This window comes from Lycorma delicatula, chromosome 9, assembly GCF_047948215.1.
Source record: "Lycorma delicatula isolate Av1 chromosome 9, ASM4794821v1, whole genome shotgun sequence".
NCBI classification, from domain to species: domain Eukaryota; kingdom Metazoa; phylum Arthropoda; class Insecta; order Hemiptera; family Fulgoridae; genus Lycorma; species Lycorma delicatula.
In genome coordinates, this window is record NC_134463.1 from 125,902,737 (window position 1) to 125,922,562 (window position 19,826).

The 19,826-nt window shown below is 34.1% G+C and overlaps 1 protein-coding gene across 1 annotated transcript in view; it reads right to left on the reverse strand.

The window, feature by feature from the left end:
- Positions 1–2,994: 2,994 nt before the first annotated feature.
- LOC142330113 (DNA polymerase epsilon subunit 4-like) overlaps positions 2,995–19,826 on the reverse strand; it is a 114,687-nt gene continuing 97,855 nt past the window's right edge. Inside the window, exon 2 of the mRNA XM_075375189.1 lies at positions 2,995–3,231. Within this exon, the coding sequence (XP_075231304.1) occupies positions 3,091–3,231 (141 nt within the window). The 3' untranslated portion in view covers positions 2,995–3,090. The remainder of the gene's footprint in view (positions 3,232–19,826) is intronic.

Here is a 19,826-nt window from a genome sequence, read left to right on the forward strand (position 1 = left end):
AAGGTTTTCTGTGCATTGCAAGTACATGTGCAACCTTAAAAGATGCAATTGCAGCAGTTTTTCTTTTATTCATGGACCTGGTAAACAAAGATTGTTTGGCAAGTAATGCTAAATTGCTGTTAGGAGGATAGTCAGTATCATATTGTTTATGAACTGTTGTGAAATATCATTCTATGTTACATTTTCCCTAACAGTAACTGCTTAATCACAAATCAAACAAATACATTTGTTCTTACAATAAATAAATAAATATTTCTCTTCCCATTCTTTGTGAAAATTATAGTTATATACACATTTTTTTCTTTTTCTCTGGTTCCTGTGCCAACATAATTGTTTAATTGTTTATATATAATAATGATAAATGCTGTGATAAATAGAAACAAATATTTTTATACCTGCGTGAAACCACTTGTTAGTTCATGCACAACTTCTGACAAATAAAAGTTGCTGTTTACACATGTATTACAAAATAATTCAATGAACCTATCTTGCTGCCCTCTCGGTAGCTACTGGCCAGCGGCAGCGCACAGCCACTATAAACTGAGATAAACTGATGCATCCCAAAGAGTGCTTCAATGGATGCTGTTTTTGAACAAAAATATTCCTGGTCAGTGGCGTAATAATTTAATAAAACCGAAAAACTTAATCGATCAAATTAATACCTATAATTAATGCCTTTTTTCTTTCTATACATTAAAATTACAGAAATATCTGAGCAACTGTAGCCAGTAACTGTGATATTGTATTTTATAGTGTAAATAAGTTGTAGACATTTCATGCTAGAGTTGGTAAAATGAGCCACATCAAAAGTTGCCGCTGAGTTGGGCACCTCTGGTTTAATTCAACTACATTTAATATTTAACAAAGAAACAGAACTGTGGTAAAATTAAACAATTATTTTTTTTACTCAAATAATTTAAAAAAATGAGTGTTATCTTTATAAAAAAACTTATGTAAGTACTTCCAAAAAAATATTCTTAAATGAACAATAAATGTAAAAATCTCCCTTGAATTTTTAATAGATGAATTCATTGCTTTGGGTAGTAATTAAATTTAAAGCAGTAGTATTTATGACATTTTTAACTAAGTTACACATCTTAAAATAACACACTTCTCTCTGTACTTTACACTTTAATACTTAAGATATTAATTGTAATATCATTACTTTAAATATAGGCAAATACTGAATTTTTGCACTTCATTTTAACTGCTCAAGAATTCCCGATTTTGCTTATCTTTTCTAAACACAACTTTAATAATAATAGTTAAGGTAAATGTCAGTATTATAGCTGTTTGGGAAAAGGAAGAATAAGTTATCAGAAAATGCCTTTCTTCTTTATAAAGAGTGATTCATGAAGAATGAAACAAACTTTCAGGCAATGTTCTACTGGTGAAAATAAAGAAGAAAGTTCATATTTAGTTAGAGTTGGAAACACTTTATTACGAGTTGAGAAATCGTAACGTGACGAGGGTGAAATCTTTCATCAGCTGATGAAAGATTTCACCCTGATTTCTGTGCCTTTGGTAAAATTAAGACAGACTGTAATTCCTAGGATCCAAATTATGGGAAAATTTAGCGGTTTAGTATGAAATCTGACCTAAAAAATAGAAAAAAAAAAATAAGTTCCAGAACAGTATTTTTTTGAAATCTAGGGTAAGACAAAAAATTGGGGTAAAATAAGATGCTGTTCTATGTTATATTTAAAATAACTTAGTTAAATAATACAACATAAAGGTTTTAAACAAAACTTGAGAATTTGATTTTGAGTAAAATGGTATGAATAAATTTAGCAGAAACTCCACCACTACTATGAGATTTTCTTCACATATCAGTTTTTGTGGCAGCTGAGTTCAGAATGCCTTGAAATTAACTTTTGTATATTATCTGGAAAGGATTACCTTATAACTGTATAATTAATCTTGTTCAACATCAAACATTATTGTGATATTTTAGAAACTTACTATACTTATTTTCATTATATAATTGTGCAATTGTACGCTGCTTTCTATTTAAAAATTATGCTGCAGCATTTTACACTAACTTCTTTATGGATTCATATGTAACTGCAAAAATGTATTATTTTCATGGTTTCGATCTAATAAATTGACTAGTTTTCTGAAGTCAAATTTAATAAATCATCGAGTACTGTAATAAGAATCTGAGCTTCCTAAGTACAGATTAACTAACATTTTGAGAGGTGATTAAATGAAAAAACCAAATTATTTTAAAGATATTGTTAAAGTTACTTTTAGAGCCAAATTCTAGTTTTTTTATCACAACTAGATAATACAATGTACAGACTATGAAATCATATAAATGAAATGTACATTTATAATGCAACTTCACCTTTTCTAGGCAGGTTTAAAAGGAAAAGTTGAGATATATTACATAGAATTTTGTTACAGTAGTGCTAAATTTCAAGTTTTGATCACAAGATTCATTAAAATATAATTCTTTCTCATCATAAATAAATTTTCATCTTAAACTTAAATTTTTTAACTTTTATCTTAAACTTTCATACTTTCTTTGACTTCATTTTAAGTTACCTGTTCAACATCAACCGTTATTGTGATATTTTATAATCTACTAAACTTATCTTCATTGTATACATGTGCAACATTGCTTTCTGTTTAAAAATTACATTGCAGTATTTTACACTTTACTTTGATATGAACTCACATGCAACTGCTAAAAATTATTATTTTCATGGTCTCAATACTTTAATAAATTGACTAGTTCTCCAAAATCAACTTTAACAGATCATGGAGTAATGTAATAAGGGTCCCTGACAACCTTGAATATTGTAGTAAGGATGTCAGGATGTAGTCAGCATCTTTGGAGTGGCTTGTTTGAAATGTTGTACAGTTAAATAATGTAAAATAAATGAAATGTATGAATTAAACTCAACATTAAATCAATAGAGGCCGTATTATATCAAAAACGTAGAAAATCTACGACATTTGTAAACCAAGAAACAAAAATTAAAGTAAATATAAATAGAAAAAAAAATTATTTCAATCTTTTATAGAAATACAATATTTTTTTTTAATAACAAAAATTGGTCAATAAAAGTAATAACAAAGGAAACGCTAGTCTAAAGTACCATCAAGAAACAGGAAATAGTCTTGGCTAAATACTGCTGCATCAACATCTCTTTTTGAAACAGTTTTCTTCTTGGAAGCTACTGTACACTGATAAACTTCTTTCATAAAATTGTTAATAAATAATTCCTGAAACAAGTAATAATACTAATAAAATACAGTTTATTATAAAGAATAAAAAACATTTTGGAAATATTTGCATCATTATTTCGGTTAACATTTATATTAAAATTACACCCTTACTGAAGCAAAACTTAAATAAAAATGGAAAAAAAATCAAATTTAAATATTTATAGCAATACTTTACTTCATAATAAATAGTAGACATACATATCCTTCCATAATTACACTAGGTGTACAAAAAAAATACTGGGGTTTTAATTTGTTGTAATATCTCTTGGATGAGGTATACAGCGTTGACTTAAGGTTAGAATCAAAAGAGCTAAAAGGACAGTTTTAGTTGTGTAGAGTCATACATTGATTCCTTATCTTTCTGATTGACAGCACCGCTAGCAAAGATAGTGACTCCTGAACAGAAAGCCTTCTGTGTTTTGCAGTTTGCTAAATATGAATCTGTAGTTATAGTTCAACATGTGTTTTGTAGAAAGTTTAATGGTGATCCTTCAGTAACATTTGTTGATGACATAATCAGTTTGAAACAACTGGATGCCTGTGTAAAGGAAATAGAACAAACTAGAGTATCTGATGAAAATGTTAAATGTATCAGGGATTCTTTCTCGTACAGTCCTAAAAAATCTGTCAGGAAGGTCAGCTGTGAACTAGCAATCTTAGTGATAACAAAGTGGAATGCTTTAAGGAAATGCTAGCTTATGGGCTTCTTTCTGTTTACAGCTGTTACGAGCTTTGAAGTCTACTGCCTATGTTGTGCATGCCGACTTCAAGTGTTCCACAGCATGAAGATACTTTCTTCATCATATTATGTTGAGCTAACATTTCATCAAAGTGGAAAAGTTAACACGCATAATTTCTTGGGGGTCATAAAATGAACTCTTAAGAATGCAAAAGGGATTCCCAAAAATTAAATGTTTTCTGTGCAAAATCCTAACTAGTTTACAGGATACTTTTTCACCGAGGCAAGCATAACAGGAGTTGTTTATTACAGTATGCTGCATAGGTGGCTCTTACCTCAATTACAAGTGGACTAGAAAATTTTATGTGGCAACAAGATGTTGCACAACCTCCTCTCTGGCATACCTCCATATGGAATTGGCTGAATGATGTTTTCCCTGACTGCTGGATCAGTCAGCATGTGGTCCATGCTGATCATGCTGTCATCTGGTCGATGACAGAGCTTATTTGCCTCCAAGGCAACCTGAACTGACCCCATGTGATTTTTTCCTTTCGGGTTCTAAAGGATCTTGTATATGCCTCCCTGAACTACTGATCTACCCGATTTGAAGGACAGAATTAAATTTAGCTGTAGCTTCCATTACTCCAGTCAAAATATAACAAAAATTGGCACAAATAGAAATCTCAAGTAATAATATGCAAAGAGCACTGACTACACAATTAAAACTACAACTGTACAAAATAAGCAGTATCAGTTACACAATGCTGCTATTCCTAAACATGTTGAATATTGCCAGTGGTTACTGGATTTTATAAATGAAAATACATTCTTGCCGTAACACTTTTTTCAGATGAAATGTGGTTTCATTTATTGGACCATGTTGAAAAGGTTCTGTACCTTCGTATAAATGAGAGGCTGACCTCACTCGGTTTACTAATGGATAATCAATACAGATTTTGTCCCAGAAAGGGTGCTGAGGATGCCATACTTCGTGTGGTAACCTCCAGTTGGGAGGAATATGTCCTGGGAGTTTTCCTGGACATTTCTGCGGCATTTAATAAGCTATGGTGGGATTCTCCTACATACCAATTACAGAAGAGATATTGTACTGTGAGTAAATTGCAGGTTATGCCAAGTTACTTCAGTCATTGGGATGTGCTGCTCCACAAGAGCAGCCATGAAGTGGGGAAGACACTGTCTAAGGGTTGTACGCAGGGCACTATGTTGGGTCTCTTATTGTGGATAGTGGAGTTTGATTCACTTCTGTGGCTGAGATTGCCCAGCGGGTGTTGCATTGTGGCTTATGCTGACGAAAGACTTCTGCTGGCAGAAAGAGGTTCGCAGAGGAGGGTTGAATTCCGAGCCACTCAAGCTATGGGGTCATCAGCATAAGATGATGTTCAGCCTGGAGAAGACCATGACGATACTCCTCAAAGGCTGTTTGGCTGCGGTGAGTCTGCATATTGGTGTCTGGCCAATGTATTAGATATGTTCAGGTTCAAAAGTACCTCGAATTGTTTCTTGATGAGAAATTACAGTTTAAGAAGCACCTTCAATATGTTGCGGGGAAGGCCTGTAATGCCTTCTTTGAAATTTAATGTGTGGTCAATCCTGATTGAGGTCTTAATTTTAAGAACGAGTATTTTGTATAAGGGCGTCTGCGAGGCAAATCTGTTATATGCGACACACAACACCTATTTAGTTGGATAGGCTAACATTTAAAAGCTTTTGGGATATTACGGGCTCAACACCTTATACTGCTAACAGTAATGGGTGGTTACTGTATAATATTATGGGAGGCCATCTTGGTGATTGCAGGGGTGAAACCAATAGACTCGACTGAGTTCTAAGAGGCAACAGCATTATGTTGCTAAGAGGTTAGGTGAATTGACTTCAGAGAAAATAAAGGAGATAGAACAGCATGGTGTCGTCCTGCGGCAGGCCAGATGGGATGAAATAGAGTGTGGGCATTAAACGCATGATCTTTTCCCTAATGCTGTTGATTTGACACCTCTTGGGTATACCCGAACAAATATGTGATGCAAATTCTTTCAGGATGGTGTTTTTCAGAACAGACTACAGAAATTCAGCCTGGCAGATTCTGGTATGTGTCCTCAATGCAGATTATTGGACGATGCTTATCAATGAGATATTGTACATGATGAATGAAATGTTGAGAAGAATAAATCAAACCTGTACGGAGTATGGGATGACGATAAATACAAGAAAGACAAAGAGCATGATAATTAGCAGATCAACCAAAAGGGCAATGATTAGGATTGGGGGAAATAAAGTTGAGCAAGTGGAATCCTTCAAGTACCTGGGGTGCATCATTAAGGAAGATATGAAGTGTGATCAGGAAGTTAAAGTGCGAATTGCTACAGCAAAGGAAGCATTCAGCAAAATGAGGAGAGTGCAATGTAGCAAACTAGATCTGCAAATAAGGAAAAAACTTGCAAAATGTTTTGTGTGGAATGTGGCCCTTTATGGGGCAGAGACTTGGACTATTAGGAAAGGAGAGTAGAGAAAATTGAAGGCATTTGAAATGTTTGGAGAAGAATGGAAAAGATCAGCTGGATGGAGAGAGTTCAGAATAAGGAGGTGCTTCATAGAGTAGGAGAAGAGCAAGTAGTAGGGCAATCGGTGAAAAGGGAAAGAAGTTACTATAAAATGAAACGGATGGCACAGAATCAAGCAGAATGGAGGACAGCCATGTGAAAACCTGCCTTTGGGCAGAACACTTATTATTATTATTATTTTTATCATGATCACATGATCATATATCAATATGAATGTGCTAAGTACTACTTAATGCGCTTGGAGACCATTTGTCGGCTTGGGTCGACACTTGATCTCCGTGTTAATTGGAAAAGCCGGGCTCTGAATGACTGATCGTAGAAAGTTTTATTACATATTTGGTGAAAGAAAGTATCACTGAAGGGGTATGATGTTCTGCTTGGACTTTCCTTCTTTGTGTTAATGTTTGGTTTTATTGTTATTTTGTTTTGTGGTTTGCTAAACTGTTGCTGCTTTTGTTTCTGTTTGGTTATAGATTTGTTTGTTTTTTGTTAGTTATGTTTTATGTTACTGTTATGTTACATTATTTATTGTTATGTTTGGTTAGTATTCTTGTGTTGCATTTTATGATTCATTGTGTCAAACTCATCTTTACCTTTCGGGTTTTCAGTTACTTTGTTATTAGTCATTCAGTCTTGTTTGGAGTTTATGTTAGTAGTACACTGATGGGAATGTCGCTTCTGGCATTCGCATTGGTGGCATCCTGGCTGAGGCTTGACTAAAAGATGTCATTGCTGAGGTACTAAAGATGACCTCCAGTAAAGCTCATAAGAACTAGGTATGGAGGGGGTGGTGTGGTGACCGAACCCATCACATGGGGGGTGTCCTCCCCTATGGGTTGCGGATGCTGTAAAGCAAGGTGGTTGGGTGTGATTTATAAATAATCCTTATAAGATCTTGAAAAGAGCAATACATTATAAAAAATTTGGAGTTTGTTATTTTTACAAGAAGCCTCATATCCTGTATGAATTGAAAAAATAACACATAACTGAATTTGTAAATGGAATCACTCCTTTGGTGCTTCATGTTGAAAAGTATTTAGGGATGTCTGGAGGTAAACGGTGGAAAAATTGAGAGTAATTGTTTACAATTAGGGATTCGCTAACAATTTTGATGAAATTTGGAATATACCTTATTTGGGACCTAAGTTATTTGTTACAATTGAAATTTTTCATTGGAAATGCCTTTCACCAGAGTTATGTCCTTTGTAAGTTGCACAGTACCCCCACCAAAAATACAGTACATTATTTACATTGTACAAAAGTGAAATTCAATTGAGTTTAGTTAGGTAATGAATAATTTCATGTACTGATCTTGGTACAATATCAACATTACCCTTTTCTTTTTCTACTTACTCTCTGGAATTATCGTAAGGTATTACTTCAGATGATGATATGTATGAATGTAAATGAAGAGTAGTAATTGAAACCACCAAAGAGCATCGATATCCATGATTTAGTATTGAAATCTGTATAAAAGTAACTGTCTTTAATAGGATTTGAACCTTATAATGCTCGACTTCATAATCAGTTGATTTGTGATGACAAGTTCACCACTAGACCAACCTGATGGGTCTATCAACATAACTCTAATACTTGTTTCACTCACTACTCTTGTCTAATTATGCTTAAATATTAAACGGGTCAATTGTTACACTGAGTCCATAATTATATACCACAACCAACAAGCATATATGGTATAATGATTAAGGTTACACCACAACCCTAACTAAACTCAAATGAATTTCACTCCCTTACAACATATAAAATGTGCATCTTGCACTCCCTCTATGAATCATGAGACCTTGCTGATTGTGATGGAACTTGATTGCTCATGATACAGAGTAGCTGGACTGAAGGTGCAACCATATTGGAGAGGTAACTGTTATATAATACCAATATATATAGGCTAGAATAAAATGTTCAGCATTTTATCAGTCTAACAATGAGCATCGACAAGTTCGGACGTTTTCGCGGCGTATCGTACGGTAACAGACTGCCGCCTACACGAGTCATCAAGACGTTTGAAAAAAACCTCTGATGGAAATTATAACATTAGAAAACGGAGGTTGTGCAATGTGGGAAGCACCGTTGGGGACGACGACGCTACCACTTTCGGTTTTGCGAACAAGACTTACGTAAAGCAAAGAGATTTGACCAATCGATACATACCAAAGGTCTTACCGACAGACAGTAACGGTCTGTTGTTTTCAAACAAGCGATTATATAATGTCTGTGAACCTGTCGACAAGACTGACCTCAATTATGGAGTGACAGATTCTAAAAGAAGTGTTATTACCAACACCATCACTCCAGTAGAGTCTGATGATCTAACTACAAAGGCGTTCGTTGTAGAATATCTGTTCAGATTATATAGACATATAATGCATTATTTAGAGGACTCAAGTTATGAAGAAATTGGTCCAGTCGCATTTATGAAACTATTAGATAAAGCTAGAATGCAAGACAAAAACAGTCTCATGAAAGTGAAATGCAAAATGACCGACCAAATACAGGTCTAAATAAAGATAAGGGGAGGAGGATCTGACCAAGAATGAGATACTTCGACCAGTAGTAGATCCTCCGAAGGACGACGAACATGAACAAAACCTACCGATCCGTCCTCTTCCTACAAGTAATGATGAGGGGAAGGAGGATTCGACTAAGAACGACAAACGTCTATCAGTAGTAGATCCCAATAAAAATAAAATACTCTTTCCGGATTCGAATAAAGTCGTTCCTACACATAAAGATGAGGGAAAGGAGAATCTGACTAAGAACGAGATACGTCTACCAGTAGTAGATCCAAATAAAAATAAAATACCCTATCCAGTTGTGAATAGTCTTTCCTCACTATACCCCTCCACCGAACGGATCCGTCAAGCGATGCTGGACATGAGAAGAAGAATCATCTGACCAATAATGAAGTACGACCACCGATTGCCGATCAAAACAAAGACGTTCCTCACAACCACTCGAAGGATGTCGGTGGACGAACGTAAAAAAAGTTCAGTCTCTCTTTATCATGGGAAGTGAGGAGGTCAAAACAAATCGTCGGTAATTGAAAGCGTACGGGAGGTAAGACGAGGAAGACTAAAAGAATCGTCAGTTGTAAACAAGGTGCTGGACTGTTAACAGGTCTAACCGCAGGAGCGTTAGGATCTTATATTAGTGAAAAGGCTTTAAAAGGTGCCAAAAAGGTCAGTAAGTCGGTAAAGTGATAAACAAAGGCATCGATCTACTGCCGGTAGAACTACATATTCCGGGATATCAGTACTGCGGACCGGGAACGAATTAAAAAAAACGATTAAAGAGAGGCAATCCCGGTGTAAACAAGTTGGACGCAGCTTGTAAAGAACACGATATCCATACGTTACATACAGCGATAACGAGAACAGAGCGGCTGCAGATCGTAAACTAGCCGATAGCGCTTGGGAAAGAGTGAAAGCTAAAGATTTGAGTATCGCAGAAAAGGCTACTGCGTTGTCAGTTACAAACGCGATGAAGCTAAAGGCAAAATTCGGTGGTGGTAGTGGAAGAGTAAAGAGACGGCGGCGAAGAAGACGTACAAGAAAGAATGACATAAAACATCTTGTAGAGATTATGAAAAAAAAAGCAAGTGTTGAATGGGGGGGGGGGGGATTATACCTTAAACCATACCTCGGAATGGGGATAGGTGGTAGGAATAAAAAAATCGTCGTCGACGACGTCTCCGATAAAGGAGTACCACTGCGACCGCTATCTAATATCGAATTGTGGTACGCGAAAAATAGACTAAAAGTACCCGATTTTCGAAGTCTTCATGTTAGACGCGTTACCGGAAAAACCGAAAACTAACGAGTCGGCGATAGTTAATCTTGACCGTAGTACCGGACACGGAACGCATTGGGTGTTACCGAAAACGAGGGCTGGCGGTAGACTATTTTGACAGTTTCGGTAATTTGCGTCCACCGAACAATTAATGTGTGTTACTTTCCATCCGAGTCGATTATCAACTACAATTACCAGACAGCATATAAACACGGTTATCTGCGGACATTTGTCTTGAATTCCTCAGTCGTGGATCGTCCGTGTAACAGTAAACATTATCATCATGTACTGCATAAGTGGAAATACATTGTTATTACACACGACATTCTTCCCGGCATTAGATATAGCAAATGGCGATTGGGAATTGGCGTTGATAAATTTGACCGTGTACAACTCTATACCGAATGTGGAAAACGGAATGAACAACACGTTTACCATTTTACCATCATCGTCGTCGGCTAAAAAGAAAAAAGTTCTTGTCGGGTAAAATTACAAAATAAAATGACACGGCTCGTTTTTGCCAAAAAAATTGGACTTTAATTAGAAAAAAAAACAACTAAACCTTTTCTTTGAAATTATAAACTTAAAAAATTAAATGAAATTACAAAATAAACTTAACTTAATCCTATACAGTATTTATGCAAGGAATATCAGGTGAATCGACATATCAATTATAACATTGAATGATAAATATACATTTTTCAAATAACTATTTTGAAAATCTTTTGTATTAAATAAGAGTCTAAAAACAGTTTAAAGAACTAAATACATTATTATTCAAACTACAGGATGGAATAAAAAAGCAATAAATATTACTAGAACAAATCACAATATTAATTACAAAGAAGTCCAAAATCATAACTTCACTTCAAGAGTTATTTTCTTTAGATTAATTTAAGAAAAGTAATATGAATTCAGTTCATGAATAGATAAGAATTAATCTCGGCACTTAACAAATTAAATTAAATGATAGAGTCAGTATTTAAAAACATTTCAACTAAAAACGTAATTCACCCTCAGCAACTGACTTTTAATGAACGACCAGAATATTATTAACAATAGTTATCATTAATAACATAAAATATGTGACACGTGAAAAATAATAACATAACTTTATCTAAGCCGCATTTCATGACTACACTTGAGTGAAGAAACGGTTTTTTAAGCCAATCTTGAATTTCAAATTAATGTACAATTAATTGAGTATTTTCACTAATTTTACTGATAACATAACTGTTTAATATAGTAAATAATAAATAGTAGTGTAAAAATGCCGGTTCTGGGACAAGCGTCATCACCCCCCTCTGACGTCATAAAAAAAAATTGTGGGGGCGGGAAAAAAAAATGTACACGTGCTTGCTGACTTTGCATTAACCTTGTTTACTAGTTTGAAAGTCGACCGATAATGCATTTGCGTCAATTGGTGATAGCATTGTTATTTTCAAAGTTATCTCAATGATAATGATAGCCGATACATATAAATACCCGCCAAAAATTTAACGGATTCATACTACGTTTTTCTGTTACTGTTATATTATCATCTTTATTATCTTCATTTAAAGAAGTAAGTGAAATAATATTTAAATGTAAAATTATTCGCTTAAATATAATTCTATTTCATATTTATTTAATAATTATTTTTCCAGCCAATATTTAAATGCAAAATAATTTTGTTCCAGTTTATGTATTTAAAATAAATTGTTGTTTTACATCTAGTTCACAAAATTAAAATAAATAGTAATGTAACTGTTTTCTTTGCAGATTAATTAAAATTAATAATTCAAAACATATTGGTGCTAAGATTGTAAAACTGACTATTTTTTACTCTTGGATCTTTGTTATCTTCATTTAAAGAGGTAAGTGAAATAATATTTAAATGTAAAATTATTCGCTTAAATATAATTCTATTTCATATTTATTTAATAATTATTTTTCCAGCCAATATTTAAATGCAAAATAATTTTGTTCCAGTTTATGTATTTAAAATAAATTGTTGTTTTACATCTAGTTCACAAAATTAAAATAAATAGTAATTTAACTGTTTTCTTTGCAGATTAATTAAAATTAATAATTCAAAACATATTGGTGCTAAGATTGGAAAACTGGCGTTTTGTATTGGATTATATCTATATTTTCGTCACCTTTATAAAACAGTAAGTTTTTTCTTAGAAGTAATATATTATTACATATTTTTTTATTATTTTTTATAAGTTATATATTATTACATATTTTTCGTTATTTTTGTTAGAGTACAATGAAAATATTTCTTTGTAGATGTCCGAAGAAATGTTTCCAGTAAATGATGCGCAATTAGAACAGGTTGTTTACGATGTTTTACAAGATGATGATGAATTAGAGGGAACTCCAAATCAGCGGCTGCAGTTATTAATACCGCGAAGGTTGGTGTATGGGGAAGTCGACCAACAACATCATCTTGGTCACACGACCAACAACATCATCCTTTATTAGATGACAACGATAACCTCATAGCAGAGGCTGCTGCTGATGTTGAAAATAATGAAAGTGAAGAAAGCACAGTAGTAACAACATCATTCATCCTCGAAAACCGTGTTAGATTTACAAAGGCAAATATTATTTTTTTATTTGATAAAAACAAATATATTTTTAGTTTTACAGAGAAACTAATAGGTCTTTTTTCAATTTCAGTTTCATAATGAACAAGAGGCTTATTTCGGACTTACGCGTTGTCTAAATGCAAAAGAAGAAGAATATAAAATGAAAATAAATATTGAAAATATACCGATGAAAGAGGTAATCAAGTGTGGAGTAATGATTTGTTCAACAAAAAATTCTTTATTAATAAAAGGTGGAGGATTTATGCACAAAATAAAAAATGGTACTGTTCTACATAAAATTTTAAATAAAGGTTTTGCAAAATCGCAAAGGAAACCTGATAAAAATAGTTTTCCTCTTAGACTAAGTGAAACAATTGCTTTAAACGATCGAGAAGCAATAACATGCCAATTTTGTAAAATAAATGTAATTAAATTTGTTACCATTCCATGTGCACATCCATTATGTTTTAGATGTAAGTTATTATATTTAAAAAAAGTACCTATCGAATGTAATTTATGTAATACCTTAATTATAGCATTGAATAAATGTTTCTAAGCTATATTTAAATTGATTTATTATATTTTCCTTTTTGCAGTCGAATGAATCAGCGACTATAGAAGAAGGAGAATATATTATTTATCCATTTTCCAATAATATATCTAATGTATTATTATGTATTGTGAAACACGAAGAAAATGAATTTGACGAAACCCAGGAGGAGGATATTGAAATAAATTCTTTATCAGAAGATGAGATAAAAGAAAAATATATATGTCAAATTTGCTTTAGTAATTTAATAAAAGTAACTTTTGTTTTGTGTGGTCATTCCGTCTGCAAATTATGTAATGATCGTCTCGATACTGAACCTATGGTCGATGAAAAAAAATGTCCTTTCTGTAGAAGTCCAATACAATTAATAATTGAAACAAAAGGTGGAAAAATAGTATAAATAAAAAATTTAAATGACTGAAGCTATTACATGCTAGTTTTGTTTTTTAGTATTAAATAATTGTTTTTAACTCTTATGTTAGTTTAAGCAACACTTTAATTTTAGTATTAAATAAATGTTTTTAACGTTATAGTATATTATATTTCCTTTTTGCAACCAAATGAATCAGTTGTTATAGAAGAAGTAATCAACAGTCATAGAAGAATATAATGTTTATTCATTCGTGAAAAAGGTATGTTAATAATTTATTGAAAGGAATTCTTTAATTTTTTTGTTCCTAATATTTTCTGTTTCTAATATTTTTTTGTTTAATATTTGATTGATGTCGCAGTTGCAAAAAGAGATTCTTAAGAGCTACTGTGAGAGGCTGAACATATTTAAAAAAGAACTAGAAGAAATTGAATTTGATATAAGACTATATGCTGTCAAAATTGGAATCAGAAAAATAAATCTAGGAGATGTTTGTCCCGTTTGCGGCGCTCAGCAAAAGGATAAACGCACTCCCATTCAGAATTATTAAAGAATGTGGATTAAATCGCTTCGACAATGATGGATTCGTTTCATGTAAGGAATGTAATTGGACTATAACCTCTGAAACTAATTTATTTCATTGCGGAATTGCACATAAAACTTATGATGAAACTTGTAGTGTTGCTGAAGAATTATTCAATTGCTGTTTATTTTTTAAAGATAGCATAGTCTGTATTGACCTGATGATGAGTACTTTTTGACAAAGTCAAAATGAAATTGTTGAAATTTTTTGACAAGGTCTGTTCAACTTAAGGGTATAGACGATTTGTACCAGGCAGACTTAGTAGAGATGATACAATACTCAAGATTTAATAGCGGATATAAATATATTCTCACAATTATAAATTGTTTTTCAAAATTTGCTTTTGCTTTTCCATTGAAGAGTAAAAACGCAGATGAAGTTGTAATGGTCCTTAAACCCATATTTCATAAACATAAAATGAAGCATTTTCAAACCGATGATGGAAAAGAATGGTTTAATTCAAAATTGAGATCGTTATTACTAAAATTCAATATAAATCATTATTCGACTTTTTCCGATAAAAAGGCATCAATAGTGGAGCGGTTCAATAGAACTCTCAAGACTAATATGTGGCGTAAATTTACCGAACAGGGTGATTACCGATGGGTAAGTATATTGGATGAAATAATTGAAAAATATAACAATAGGGTGCATAGAACTACTGGTTTTAAACCTAAAGATGTTTCTTATAAAAACGAACGCGAAGTGTTGTTAAATATATTAAAGGTTGCAAAAAAACGTCATCAGCATACGGCCACGATTAAATTTAATGTTGGTGATCAGGTAAGAATAAGTAAGTATAAAAAGATATTTGCGAAAGGATATCTTCCGAATTGGACTAATGAAGTTTTTACAATTTTCAAGATAAAACAAACACAACCTATAACGTACGTTCTTAAAGATGGGAAAGGGGAAGTGTTAAAAGGAAGTTTCTATACGGAAGAACTTAGTAAAACCAAGTACGGCAACGTTTATTTGGTTGAAAAAGTATTAAAAAAACGCGGTGATAAATTATTAGTTCGCTGGTTGGGATTTGATAAGAAGGAGGACTCGTGGATAGATAAAAAGGATTTAATAAAATAAATTAGACTTATGTAATTTATTCAGTAGCAGAGATGGATGCTGAAGAACAAGATCGGAAGCTAACAGTAATTAATTTTGACCGTTTAATAGGTGAGGTATCCGATTTAAATTCTAAAAAAAGGCATAGTCCTCTTCTTCCAGACAACATCAGATGCTTGGTTGTAGGTCCTTCAAATTCTGGTAAGACGAATGCGGTTTTCAATCTTTTATTTGACCCTAGCGGGTTGAGGTTCAGCAACATATATGTTTTTTCCAAATCATTGTACCAGCCTAAATACTTATTTTTAAAAAGTTTGTTGACTGATGTTGATGGGATAGGTTACTATCCTTATAGCGATAACGATGTTATTGTGGCACCGGAAGAAACTGAACCGAATTCTATAATGATATTCGATGATGTAATATGCGAAAAACAAAATAACATAACAAAATATTTTACTATGGGACGGCATAATAACATTGATGTGTTTTATATGAGTCAAACATATAGTAAAATTCCTAAACAATTGGTCCGAGACAATGCAAATTTTCTCATGGTGTTTCGAAAGGATGAAAGAAACCTGAGACATATATATCATGATCATGTTACACCAGATATATCATTTGAAAAGTTTAAAGAAATATGTAACGAGGCTTGGAACCGGATAAAAAATGGATTTTTAGTAATCGATAAGGAGAGAGATTTTGATAAAGGACGGTACAGATTTAATTTTGATATCTTTATCGGAAAGCCTGAAAAAAGCATACAAAAGCGCGAAAGAGAGCTTGAAAAGAGCCTGAAAAAGCCTGCAAGCTAGCGTGCGCACTTATGAATCAACCTAAAATACTTCAACATACTTAAAGAAAGATAGTGAGTGCATGCAGTCAGATTAAACATAAATGTCTACTATGGAGGATCGTGAGCGTGTCACCGCGGAGATCGCGGAGATCCGCAGGAGTATTAAAAGAAAACATGGCGAATTGGTAAGAGGAAGATTTGAGTCCGATTTAAGACTTCAACAAGATTTCAAACCGCTTATTGAACCTTTGATTAAGATAGCAGAACAGTTCGGTTCTGAAGAGAGAGAAATGTGAAAACGGATAAAAAAAGAAATAAATTCAAAAGAACGTCCACTACCGAAAATCTCAGCTGAAGAGTTGCGTGAAAAAGAGGAGCGGGATTATCGAGATTTTGAAAAGAGGTTTGATATGGGTTCTATATTCGATCAATTAACTGAAGAAGATAGGGTGAAACATAATAAACGTTCTTTAGCAAATGATGAACCAGAACCTGAAATAAAAAGGTCGACCGCAAAGTTACATAATAAGATGGATACGTCTAGTCCATTTCCTTTTCAGCTAGCTCAACCGTCCGATAGGGTAGACGATGAAATGACCGGTATGAGACGTCGACAAAAGGCTAAAAGATTTCTTTCTTATTCGGCTCACCATTGAGCTGAAAAAGCCGAAGAATCCGAACAGTCACCTAGGATCGAACAAGAGACTTATGAATCTCAACCCAGCATTGAACAAATGTTGAATACGCCCGAAGGGAAAATGCAAATGAGCATGTCTCTCAAGACAAGCATGCGAGAAGGGCTGGCGCAGGAATTTATGCTTGACGCCATCAGAGATGTAGAAAACAACATGGATAACGTTTACGGTGTTCATTTTGAAGGAAACGAACTGAAGATTGGTGATGCATTAATCGATTTCGATAAGGAAAGTAACATCCTGATAAGAGAAGTGAAGTATCCTGCGAGCCGAGGTTTGTTCGAATTACTTTTCTGAAAAAAACCGAAGTTATTCACTGAAGAAGATTTGGAAGAATATAGGAAAATTTTAATTGCAACAAATGCGCATAGAAGAAATAATTCCGCTCTGGAACGGGTAAAGACTAATTCGGGATTTAAGTATGTGGAAGTAATAAGCACATAGGCTTTTTCCACCGTTCACCTCGAAAAAAACGAGGTGAAGGTTTAGTACCATCTACAATGACTTTGAACGAAAACCATAAAGTCGATTACGTTTATTTTGATGATCCTAACGAAATCTGCGAGAGGCTAAAACTATTGATCGCGTCAAAAAAGGCAGGTAATACTGCACACGATAATGAAATTGTATCGATAGTCGAGAAATTAAAAGAACGAGGACTAATAAAAGGAGAAGGCGCACTGTAAGCAAGTCATTTGAGATCATGCCGGTCAACAGGTTAGGACAGACAGAATTTGGTTCGAGAATCCCCTTTGGGATTACTGAAGAGGGTGATATCGACGCCCGCGAAAAAAAAATTTGCAATCTAGCATCAGCGGAATATTATGATGATGCTGTTAACATGGACGATTGCATATATTTAATCGAGCAATATGCCTCTGATCACGATTTTTTAGCGTGTGAAGAACAAACACATTTTAAAGTGGTAGATTTCAAAGGAGCTCGCGCCAAAAACGCCGCTCATCCAGATGATGAAAACGATTTGGTGACCATGAGATATGTACGGTTCCTTATTCAACAGAAATTCGATGAGATCATCGCTAAAGTAGAAAATATGATAGGAAAAGAAATAGAAAATCCTTTAAGAAGTAAAAATACTAATGACCCCGTTGTTCGTCAGCGATTAGAGGAAAGTATTTCTCGATTGAAAAGCGAGGTTCAGAAAGATGTGGTAACTCAAACTGAAAAAGAATCTGATTTAAATACGGATGCATCAACCGAAGACTTTTAGTTGGAGATAAAATGAAGAGCACGAACAAGTGTAACGTTAGTTGTAAAACAGGAAACGGATTGATAAGTTCGATCGAAAGTCTTCCGGGTAAAACTTTCGGTATTGCACGTAACGTAGTAGGAACAGTTCTCAATCGGGCTGTAGATCTTCTTCCTTTCGAGGCTCACATACCCGGTTACCAATATTGCGGACCCGGAACAAAACTAAAACAAAGATTGGAAAGAGGCGATCTTGGTATAAATCCACTCGATAAAGCTTGTAAGGCGCATGATATAGCGTATAGTATCTACAACGATTCTCGGCGAAGAGCACAGGCTGATAAAGAGTTAGCGGAAAGAGCTTGGCAAAGGGTATCCGCGCCCGATTCCAGCATTGCAGAGAAGGCTGCTGCGTGGGCCGTAACAAACGCTATGAAAATAAGAGCAAATTCGGCGGGAGATTGAAGAAAACTTCGGTTAGAGGTGTGCGAAAAAAAAACTATAAGAAAAAAGGGGAAAGGTGCTTATCTTGAACCGTACCGATCTAAAACCGGATGTGGCGTAAAAAAACACCGGTCTGCAGGTCGCAGTCGTCATCGTCGTCAAAGCAGAAAAAAGCATTAAATTTACAACGCAAACTCCCCATTCATCCTTTATCAGATGTGGAGTTAATACGGTTTGCGCGAAAAATTAATTTACCCCACTTCAGAGGTGTTTTCATGCGCGATACTTTACCAGCTAGAATAAATAAATTCGAATCGGGAATAGTGAACTTGGACAGTGTCCTCAATCCGGGTACGCATTGGGTTTGTTATAAAAAACGTAACGCGAACGTGTTTTATTTTGATAGTTACGGTAATTTACAGCCACCTAAAGAGCTAGTCCAATATCTTAAATCCAACAAAGAGAAAGTCAACATCCAGTATAATTTAGACCGCAGACAGGATTTTAATTCAATTGTTTGCGGGCATTTGGGTTTAAAGTTTTTGATATGTTCTGCCTAAACGGAAAATCTTCTATACTGTCTGCAGATTTTTTCCCCCCGATAGAACTCGGCGATGCCGCGTGGGAAATCGGCCTGATTGATTTTATGTCATATAATAACATTCAAAATGTAGAAAAAGGAAAAAATAATATGTTTTATTACGGTTACCAGGGCAGTAAATCGATAAAGCTTCCGTCGAAGATGTATGAGATTGATGACCTGAAAGTTAAATTGAAACATGGGATGGGCAACTGCGATGAATCGAACGCGACCGACATTGATAAAGGTAAACAACGAAATCGCAATAAAAATGATGCAAAATGTTCGATTAAAATCTTAATCGAATCTACGACGATGCACTCGCGTTTATTTTGTACTGAAATAGTAGATTTTACAAAACCACATTCTATCCGTACTCTTTTGGGATTTGATGAAATGGTCCTACCAGCAAACTTCTGGCATACATCTCAGAAACCTGTTAGTATTTCATCTGTAAATGCGATATGTATAAGTTGTAACATCGCCCGCGGTTCATTTGTAAGCGGAGAAGAAGGTTCATTCACGAATTCTATCCCAGAGTTGGACGGGGATATAAGATAATTGAAGTACCGCACAGTGTCATTTATCTTCCGGTCAACACCAAGTCTATACGGAATATAACTGTGCACGTTTATAATCAAAATTCAGAACTGATAAGT